We start from the raw sequence: 11,481 nt of genomic DNA, 5'->3' as shown, positions 1-11,481 counted from the left end.
GCACAGCATAAACATGTACCGTAGCACAGGGACATATGTACGTAGCACCAGGACATCATGTACCGTAACACCAGGGACATCATGTACCGTAACACCAGACACACATGTAACCATCAACCCAGGACATTCATGAACCGTTAACACCAGGGACATCATGTACCGTAACACCAGCATAAACATGTACCTAGCACCAGACACAACATTTACCGTAGCACCGAGGACAACATGTTACCGAGCACCAGGCACAACATACCGTAGCACCAGGGACAACAGTACCGTAACACCAGGACACATGTACCGTAGCACCAGGCATAACATGGTACCGTAGCACCAGGCACAACATGTACCGTAGCACCAGGACAACATGTACCGTAGCACCAGGGACAACATGTACCGTAGCACCAGAGGACAACAGTACCATAGCAGGGACAACATGTTACCGTAGCACCAGGCACAACATGTACCGTAACACCAGGGACAACATGTACCATAACACCAGGACAACATGTACCGTAGCACCAGCACAACATGTACCGTAGCACCAGGCACAACATGTACCGTAGCACCAGGCACAACATGTACCGTAGCACAGCAAACATTACGTAGCACCAGGCACAAACATTACCGTAGCACCAGGCATAACATGTACCATAGCAGGGACAACATGTACCGTAACACCAGGCACAACATGTCCGTAGCAGGACAACATGTACCATAGCACCAGCACAACATGTACCATAGCACCAGGCAAAACATGTACCATAGCAGGGACAACCTGTACCGTAGCACCAGGCAACAACATGGTACCGTAGCACCAGGCATAACATGTACCATAGCAGGGACAACAGTACCGTAGCACCAGGCACAACATGTACCGTAGCACCAGGCACAACATGTACCGTAGCACCAGCAGAACATGTACCATAGCAGGGACAACATGTACCGTAGCACCAGCACAACATGTACCATAGCAGGGACAACAGTTTCCGTAGCACCAGGCACAACATGTACCATAGCAGGGACAACATGTCCGTAGCACCAGGACAACAGTACCGTAGCAGACAACATGTACCGTAGCACCAGGCACAACATTGTACCGTACACCAGGGAAACATGTACCATAGCAGACAACATTGTACCCCCAGGAAGAGTAGCTGCTGCCTTGGCAGGAACTAATGGGGATCCATGTGCTTCCTGGAGAGTGTCAGGGAGAGATTGAGATGGTGTTTGAGATATATTTATATTACCTTAAGTAAAACACAGTACAGGCCATACATATTACTTGTCCATCAACTATGTAGTGGACGAGTCAGGGATATTTATGGAATATTTTTTACTCTTTTATATTTATGGAATCTATTGGGCTCCTKAGTGGTGCAGTGGTCTAAGGCACTGCATCTCAGTGCTAGAGGTGTCACTACAGTCCCTGGTTCAATTCCAGGCTGTATCACATCCGGCTGCGATTGGGAGTCCCTTAGGGCTGTGCACAATTGGCCCAGCATCGTCTGGGGTAGGCCGTCATTGTAAATAAGAATTTGTTCTTTACTGACTTGCCTAGTTAAATAAAAGTAAAAACTTTTTTTTTTACAGGGATATTAATTGACATTTCAGTGTTCACATCAATGAAGGGTAAATGTGCCTGAGTTAGCAGAAGAGATCATTTTCACCTGCCTGTAGTACCTGAGATGTGAGTCATTTTACAGCCAAAGTCAAACTAAAGGTTGTAAGAAAGAAATACTGTCTTTGCTGTAAATTAGATCCGGGCCTGTATTCATACAGTGTCTACAGTAGGAGTGCTGATCTAGGATCAGATCCCTCMTGTCCATGTAGTCTTATTCATTCTGATATAAAAGGCTAAACTGATCCTAGATCAGCACTCCTGTACTCTAAGACGCTTTATGAATGTGGGCCCTGATCTMCTGYTACTATAGCAGCCCATCAAGTTGTTGTCCTCTTCAGGTCAAAGACACTAAAGGATGCAGAGAGATCTGATCTCCTGTTACTATAGCAGCCCATCAAGTTGTTTGTCCCTTCAGGTCAAAGACACTAAAGGATGCAGAGAGATCTGATCTCCTGTTACTATAGCAGCTCATCAAGTTGTTGTCCTCTTCGGGTCAAAGACACTAAAGGATGCAGAGAGATCTGATCTCCTGTTACTATAGCACCCATCAAGTTGTTGTCCTCTTCGGGTCAAAGACACTAAAGGATGCAGAGAGATCTGATCTCCTGTTACTATAGCAGCCCATCAAGTTGTTGTCCTCTTCAGGTCAAAGACACAAAGATTATATTTCCTGGAGAACGTACACCAGAAAATGTGGTCAGAAAGATAAGATGTTACAATTGTGGGTTTGACTTGACAGTTAGCTATTGCCTCAACAGACAAGAGCAGTAGTAGAAGTATGGTAGTAGTTAGGAGAAACAGTTTTTTTCACTGAATCATACAGTTGAAGTTGGAAGTTTACATACACCTTAGCCAAATACATCTAAACTCAGTTTTCACAATTCCTGACATTTAATCCTAGTAAAAAGTCCCTGTTTTAGGTCAGATAGGATCACCACTTTATTTTAAGAATGTGAAATGTCAGAATAATAGTAGAGAGAATAATTTATTTCAGCTTTTATTTCTTTCATCACATTCCCAGTGGGTCAGAAGTTTACATAGACTCAATGAGTATTTGGTAGCATTGCCTTTAAATTGTTTAACTTGGGTCAAACGTTTCAGGTAGCCTTCCACAAGCTTCCCACAATAAATTGGGTGAATTTTGGCCCATTCCTCCTGACAGAGCTGGTGTAACTGAGTCGGGTTCATAGCCCTCCTTGCTCGACACGCTTTTTCAGTTCTGCCACCACATTTTCTATGGGATTGAGGTCAGGGCTTTGTGATGGCCACTCCAATACCTTGACTTTTCTGTCCTTAAGCCATTTTGCCACAACTTTGGAAGTATGCTTGGGTCATTGCCCATTTGGAAGACCCATTTGCATCCAAGCTTTAAGCTTTAACTTCCTGACTGATGTCTTGAGATGTTGCTTCAATATATCCACATAATTTCCCTTGCTAATGATGCCATCTATTTTGTGAAGTGCACCAGTCCCTCTCGCAGCATAGCACCCCCACAACATGATGCTGCCACCCCCGGTGCTTTAAGGTTGGGATGGTGTTCTTCGGCTTGCAAGCTTCCCCCTTTTTCCTCCAAACATAACTATGGTTATTATGGCCAAACAGTTCTATTTTTGTTTCATCAGACAGAGGACATTTCTCCAAAAAGTATGAACTTTGTCCCTATGTGCAGTTGCAACCCGTAGTCTGGCTTTTTTATGGAGGTTTTGGAGCAGTGGCTTCTTCATTGATGAGGCGCATTTCAGGTTATGTCAATATAGGACTCGTTTTACTGTGGATATAGATACTTTTGTACCTGTTTCCTCCAGCATCTTCACAAGGTCCTTTGCTGTTGTTCTGGGATTGATTTGCTCTTTTCACACCAAAGTACGTTCATCTCTAGGAGACAAAACACAGCTCCTTCCTGAGCGGTATGACAGCTGCGTGGTCCCATGGTGTTTATACTTGCGTACTATTGTTTGTACAGATGAACGTGGTACCTTGAAAATTGCCCCCAAGGATGAACCAGACATGTGGAGGTCTACAATTGTTTTTCTGAGGTCTTGCCTGTTTTTATTTGATTTTCCCATGATGTCAAGCAAAGAAGCACTGAGTTTGAAGGTAGGCCTTGAAATACATCCACAGGTACATCTATAATTGACTCAAATGATGGCTATTAGCCTATCAGAAGCTTCTAAAGCCATGACATCATTTTCTGGAATTTTCCAAGCTGTTTAAAGGCACAGTCAACTTAGTGTAACTTCTGACCCACTGGAATTGTGATACAGTAAATGATAAGTGAAAAAACCTGTCTGTAAACAATTGTTGGAAAAATTACTTGTGTCATGCACAAAGTAGATGTCCAACCCGACTTGCCAAAACTATAGTTTGTTAACAAGAAATTTGTGGAGTGATTGAAAAACGAGTTTTAATGACTCCAACTAAGTGTATGTAAACTTCCGACTTCAACTGTATCTACAGAAACCACACTGCACATATTTCTAGAGTCCATTATACTCTAGTCAGAGTGAGAAACGTGTTGCTAGAGTCCATTATACTCTAGTCAGAGTGAGAAACGTGTTGCTAGAGTCCATTATACTCTAGTCAGAGTGAGAAACGTGCAAGTCAGGGCTTTAGAGTAAAGTGTGGAAGTTATGGTAGAACATTACAAGATTATGTTTTAATATTGTTTTATGTATCAAATACTTTGATTAGTACTCTCTCATCTGTGTCTGTGGGACTGAGTTGGGCCTCTTCCATTGAATGATTAGTGTATGTGAAAGTCTGGCCTGTCTGCCAGGGCCAGGTGAACCATCCGTCCAATTTCTCTCTCACATGCAGATGAACACTGGACTTGTGAGGAGGATCCAGTGTCCCATGGTGCATTAGTATCTGTGTGTTATTAAGGAGTGCCAAACTGAGAAGATGACCCTGTATAAACAAGCAGGAAATGACCTAGAGACAGGAACCTGGCCGACATGTAAATCTTGCTGTCTGTTACTTGATAACACAATGTACCTTTGTATAATTCTACACATCTGTTGATTGTCATGAACATTCAGGGGGATGTACTTTTGCTATAAAGAGTTGTAACCTAAATCTGCTGGTGGGTTCTCAGCGATCCCCTCCGGATGATTGTTGACCAGCTCCCTTATTGCTGTATGTTTGTACGCTTGTTTATTCCATGTGTATCTCTGTGTTGTTGTTTGTGTCACACTGCTTTGCTTTATCTTGGCCAGGTCGCAGTTGTAAATTAGAACTTGTTCTCAACTGGCCTACCTGGTTAAATAAAGGTAAATAAAATTGCAATAATAAAATAATAAAGTTTGATTGTTTTGAAGAAATCTAAAAGTCTCTCTCCTTTGGACAGAAATATTCCACAACAAAGTGAAAATGTACGTAGCCCACACACACATACACACACAAACACATGCACACACACACACACACACACAAACACACACACACAAACACATACATAGTACTAAGGTACCTTGGTGAGCCCGGTGAAGGAGAGGACAGCCATGGCAGTGAACATGATGGTGGGGATCAGCATGACTACAGCGGAGCCTATATTGGTGCTAAAGAAGGTGATGGTAGCCAGCCAGCCACTGGAGGAAGGAAGGAAGGAAGAAAACCACAACAAGGTCACAGCAAGTCCACGCCTGTTCTAAGGCAGGCTTTCCCTCATGATAACAATACTATCAACTGTTAGGCCTACGGATGAAAATCAGGTCAATCAATCAAGCAATCAATCAAACTRTATAGCCCTTTTTACATCAACAGTGGTSACAAAGTGCTTTACAGTAACCCRGCCTAGAACCCCAAAGAGCAAGGAGAAGTGGCAAGGCAACTATGGAAGAACCCTTCCCTAGATGGATGAAACCTTGAGCGGAACCAGACTCAGAGGCGACTGGAGGCCCATACTTTCAAAGCCAATAGGCGTGACTCTCTCACAAACAAAAAAAACATTGGTGTTCAGGCTTTTTCCAAGTAAAAAAACAAACAAAAACCATAACATTTTGGCCATCAATGGCCTTCATCAGACTGAACCTAGAAGGAARAAACCWTGAGAGGAACCAGATTCCCGAGAAGACACCCATGCTCCATCCTTACCAGACGCCCCAGCCTGGAATGCCTATACACTGGATGATGCTGATCACCACCTGGGCCATGAACACGAAGAAGAACGCCATGAAGTTGAACGAGCTGTCAGTCCTACAAGGGGGGGGGGGGAGAGAAGTAAATCCAATCAGAAATCCAGGATTTAACCTAGACAGTGGAGGCTGCTGAGGGGAGAGAACGGCTCGTAATAATGGCCGGAACAGAGCAAATGGAATGGCATCCAACACCTGAAAACCATGTGTTTGATGTATTTGATACCATKCCACAGATTCCACTCCAGTCATTACCACGAGCCCGTTCACCCYAATTAAGGTGCCACCAACCTCCTGTGACCACTGTATATCTGGGGGGAAATGGCCTGAAAAAAGGGTTTACTGTCACTTGACTCACGTCTCTCTGTCACATCTAAATGTAACACGGGCTGCGTTCAGTAAGTCAGAACGGTGTTCCAACGTTTAATTCAACAAAGACAGTACTGAACGACCAAAACGTTAACCAGCTGATTCTCTGCCTTGGGGGAGGTCTGGGGGCTGTTTACACTGTTAACCAGCTAGTTCTCACGTCTCTGTCTCATCTAAATGTAACACTGGCTGTGTTCAGTAAGTCAGAACGGTGTTCCAACGTTTAATTCAACAAAGACAGTACTGAACGACCAAAACGTTGGCGAACGTTAAACCATACTGAACGCACCCCAGATGTCAGAAAGAAGGATGTACTTACTTGAAGGCCTTGTAGATGGGTCTGAACCAGCACACGTAGGAACAGGGGGTGAACARGATGAGCCACAGAATGGCCATGCCAAAGTTAGTGGCTCCGCCCCCGCCGCACATCCACGCCAGGCAGCCAATCAGATTGACCGCCAAGGTGGCACTGTTGACTGTAATGATCACAGGTGGTCATAAAAAGGTTAAATAACGATATTAACGTTGGACCTTGCATTATTTACAATGCAGTAGCATTGGTCGTGTTTTTAAATTTCATTTATTTAACCATTCAGGTCAATTAAAAASAAATKAATATTTACAATGACGGCCTGGTGTAATTATAGTACAACAGCACCGTCTGTTATTGGATGATTAATCTAGCAAAGTAAAGTTTAATTGGTTGCTTCAGATTTGTATGAGAGTTTGCAGMGACAGTAAAGGTAACTTTATGATTTTGTATCTTGGGTATAGGGGAGAGATCTCTATGACCAAGGTATGGTCTGTGTCCCAAATATAAATATTGCACTATAAAGAKAATATGCTGTAATTTGTATGTTTTCTATTAAAAAAATACAAGATTAAAAAGCTATCTATTCAACACACAATACAGTGACTACTAGGCTAAAGGGCACAAACTAATGATAAACTACTGGGATTATTTATAACATATATGTCACAGGATTTATACAATCCCCAACCTGAGTGATAATGCAAATGATAATGAAAGGTATACGATCATCCATCTATAAAGATTACCATTGAACTATTAGCTGCATTTTCAGCTCTTGTTGTCAAGCCAACGGTATAGATGGGAGGCTATGAACTAGCGGATGTTGATTTCGATGAAAAACCATGTAAAGTAACAATTCTTGGCTGGATGCCTGAAAGTCTTATTAAAGAGCTGCAAACCAGCTACACCCGSCTTCCTGCCTAACCTGTGTTTGTTTCCCATAATGCTTTGGGTGACGTTAAAAGTMATCTGAAAAGAAAGGCCAAACAGTAGCAGTAGCACTTAACAGTTTACCGTTATGACGTCACTCAAGCAATCTACACAATAAATATGCAAAGGACTTTGTTAGAATGGGCCGGTGCTGCCCGGTACAGCACCAGAACCTCTAATCTTCTACTGCTTGAGTACCGCCCAACTCTTGTAGAATATTAGCTCTAATACTTGATGACTAGACCCAGTTTAACCAAGTTCAGAACTAAAAAAGCATTCTCGGTGGAAAAAATGGTGTATAAGGCTTGCTTAATCTGTCTGGGAAACCGACACAGATGACTCAGTCTCTAACAACAGGATGTCTTCCAAATGGCACCCTATTCCCTATTTAGTGCACTACTTTTGACCAGAACCCATAGCACCCTATTCCCTATTTAGTGCACTACTTTTGACCAGAACCCTATGGGACCTATTCCCTATTTAGTGCACTACTTTTGACCAGAACCCTATGGGCCTATGGGCACTTGGAATACCAACACACTCACAGATCCATAGATAGTAGAGCTTCTTGCAGATGGAGCGGTGTACATCTGGGATCTCGTTGAAGTCCTGATAGAAACACGGCTTCAGAGGGATGAAGCCAGGCAGGGGAGGGAAATTGTTTTCTGTGGGGATAGAAATAAGAGGCTCAGAATTTAACTTACTTTAGTTAAGTCAAATTTTGAATTAAAAAACAAAAATCCAAGATAAAATATTAAAGTATAAGCATTCAACCTGATCAACACACATGTTATCTTAAAGCAGTCAGGTTAAGCATTGTGTGCTATAATTGCATGATAGTAAAAATGCTTATTAACTACTTACTACTAATGACTTATATATTTTACAAAAGAATAGCATGATTCAATATTCAATACAGAAGTCACACTCTACAAAATATTCCCAYTACTATACCATCCTTGTATGTATAAAGACTGTTCTTACCTGCCATTACAATTTGATATTTTCCTCCAGTTGGAAATAAATATTATTCAGACTAAAACTCAACGCCTTAGATATGATCCTGAAAAGAATATTACATTGTATCAGTATTTCAGCAAGGAAATGTAGAATTTTATCATCATAAACACCATAATTGCCTTCATATTAATTCAAGCAACAAACCGGTATGTAGGCTATCCGTATGAAATATGAAAAACCTTTAGCGCCCAATGCATGGGTAGGTTAAACAGTGAAATTACGCCCAAACCGGCTCTCCCTCCCAGTGTGCTTTGCGCTCGTAGTCTTTATAGCCCACCGCCCCCACCCCTACAATATGGGATTACAATGTAACATGTTACGTCGATTATGCATAATATTCAATGGCTACAAACCCTACATTCTGATAGCCTCCTGAATACGGCCCCTTGTTGTCAGTGAGATATACATTGTAGACTGCATAAAATAATCTGTCATTTATTGTAATAAAGTTTKAGAGTGATGGATATTTATGATATTTGCAGCTATCGTTCAAACACTCATAGGTTGAGGGTGTTCGGAATGAAGGGCATTTTCCCAGCATATATTTTTGCACCAAATAGGCCGATACCACCAGACTGATAACAAACGATGTTATGAGAACACGAATCAATGCAATATGATACGTTTTTCAGATGTTATTCATTTTAAAGGATGGGCAGGATGCAAGATGCCGCTGTTTGTATGCTACAATTGCATCGTGATGAGCACTACTGTCAATGGAGAAAGGGGCGCCCTTCAGATGAGTAACCGTAGTAGAGACCTAGCCTACGACACGATGGAGTATTTTCAGCAGGACTCAATAAACAAGTCAAACGATTGTACCATTCCTGCCGCATGATTATTCTACATTCTATTAATGCACRGAGAATTTACTGAATCTATAATTTGCCCAATCGTGTAATTGAAACAGAATGAGTGAATGAAATGTAAATAAAACGGTATGGATTCGTTACTTTAGAAATGATCTRTCGCTTACCTCTTTTTTTACAAAACCAGGAATGCTGTTACTATGCAACGTTCTTCAATTGCATTATATGACGATATTCTTTATGAAACACAACACACGCTGGTGAAATKAAAACGAGAGACATAAATTCTATATTCGATTCAAATATGAAAAACCCAACGAGAGTTTGGGGGTAGAAAGCTATTCCGTGACGTCACGTTTCTTCTCTCTCTTTACGCACATACCCGTCCTACTGGGAAATGGTTTGAGGAAACGGAATCGTTGCTGGACACAACTGACCAACAAGAAARCTGCTTACTAGCGGTATTTCACTCTCACTATCTTAAAGGAACGGTTGACCMATTTTCAACGTTATATTGTTTTTGTGCATCTCCGAGTGATGTTCTTTTGATGCCYTGGGTAATTTCATGTTTTCATCTGTATCAATTTATTGGCGTTCAGGCACGTRGAACTTCGTCCGGTATGACGCAGCACTTGGATAAAGTCTCTCTCGCGACACTGGAAGTTATTTGGAATAGAACTTTTAGATCGCGAAAACGTCATTCATTCACGTCACTGATGTCAGATTTCAATACTGGCCGATGTCATAATTCGRAAGGATGTCTTCTCTCGAATGAGCCATTGATCATATTTTTTTTGTGATATTCCTACCTAGAGAAATCTAGCACATTTTTCCTATTTGTCTGCCTCTTTAGTCAAGGGTGCCAGAGATATTATCCAAAGAAGATAGGAATCGAATGAACGAAGAAAGTTTTAACGCCCCACCCAGCAGACTGTCGACCAATCGCGTTCACGTTGTCATGCAACGTAACGCGGTTGCTAAGCTTTTCGTCAAGCAATGCCTTCTCAATATCAATGTATTTGCCGAGAAACSTGCCTATTTTCCTCGAAAGTACGTAATGTCACGATTCCAAAACTATATGATATTATACATAGTAAGTTCATTATCTCACATCTCGGAAAATATTTGTAATGTTAACTTCTTGTTGACGAAATTCGTGATAATGTTTTTTTTGTTGCTATCGCTCAATAGACTCTCATTCACTCCTTGAAGGAGWGCGCTCCTTGTCCCAAAATCAAACATTATGCACCGCGCGGCACATTGACGTAGCATGGGAAACGTTTCCCATCTCCTCCGAAGTGCATCTGCTGTTGCGAATGATCTGCAGTTTGAACATGGTGAGATTGTAGAATCCAAAAATGATAGTGCAGTTTGTTTAGGYGATTTTACAGCTAACTAGCTACTTTACATGTTGATATTGCAAAAACCAAAAATATTGTTCTCACATATTAGCGTTAAGCCTGCACTATTATAGTTTAAAATGTAGAGGATAGCTGTTGAGGCGCATAATATGCTACAATTCTCTCTCTCTCTCTTTCTCTCCCTCTCATTTATATACAGTACCAGTCAAAAGTTTGGACACACCTACTCATTCCAGGGTTGTTTTTTATTTGTACTATTTTCTACATTGTAGAGTAATAGTGAAGACATCAAAACAATGAAATAACACATATGGAATCATGTGGTAACCATTTTTTTTAAACAAATCAAAATATATATACTCTTTGCATACTCTCAACCAGCTTCGTGAGGTAGTCACCTGGAATGCATTTCAATTAACAGGTGTGCCTTGTTAAAAGTTCATTTGTAGAATTTCTTATCTTCTTAATGCGTTTGAGCCAATCAGTTGTGTTGTGACAAGGTAGGGGTGGTATACAAAAGATAGCCCTATTTGGTAAAAGACCAAGTCCATATTATGGAAAAGAATAGTTCAAATAAGCAAAGAGAAATTACAGTCCATCATTACTTTAAGACATGAAGGTTAGTCAATTTGGAAAATTTCAAAAACTTTGTAAGTTTCTTCAAGTGCAGTCGCAAAAACCATCAAGCGCTATGATGAAACTGGCTCTCATGAGGACCACCACAGGAAATGAAGACCCAGAGTTACCTATTCTGCAGAGGATACATTCATTAGAGTTAACTGCACTTCAGATTGCAGCCCAAATAAATGCTTCACAGAGTTCAAGTAACAGACACATCTCAACATCAACTGTTCAGAGGAGATTGCGTGAATCAGGCCTTCATGGTCAATTTTGCCGCAAAGAATCTACTACTAAAGGACACCAA

The 11,481-nt window shown here is 41.4% G+C and overlaps 1 protein-coding gene across 1 annotated transcript in view; it reads right to left on the bottom strand.

Annotated features, from left to right (window-relative positions):
• The window catches only part of scamp5a (secretory carrier membrane protein 5a), an 11,597-nt gene extending 1,822 nt beyond the window's left edge, over positions 1–9,775 (bottom strand). Inside the window, exons 1-6 of the mRNA XM_023998877.3 lie at positions 9,363–9,775; positions 8,351–8,429; positions 7,912–8,031; positions 6,443–6,599; positions 5,714–5,815; positions 5,091–5,208 (exon numbers count right to left, since the gene is read on the bottom strand). Coding sequence (XP_023854645.1) covers positions 5,091–5,208; positions 5,714–5,815; positions 6,443–6,599; positions 7,912–8,031; positions 8,351–8,357 — 504 coding nt within the window. The 5' untranslated portion in view covers positions 8,358–8,429; positions 9,363–9,775. The remainder of the gene's footprint in view (positions 1–5,090; positions 5,209–5,713; positions 5,816–6,442; positions 6,600–7,911; positions 8,032–8,350; positions 8,430–9,362) is intronic.
• Between the last annotated feature and the right edge of the window lie 1,706 nt (positions 9,776–11,481).

This window comes from Salvelinus sp. IW2-2015, linkage group LG13 (assembly GCF_002910315.2).
Source record: "Salvelinus sp. IW2-2015 linkage group LG13, ASM291031v2, whole genome shotgun sequence".
Classification (NCBI taxonomy): domain Eukaryota; kingdom Metazoa; phylum Chordata; class Actinopteri; order Salmoniformes; family Salmonidae; genus Salvelinus; species Salvelinus sp. IW2-2015.
This window is presented reverse-complemented; position numbering and strand designations above follow the sequence as displayed.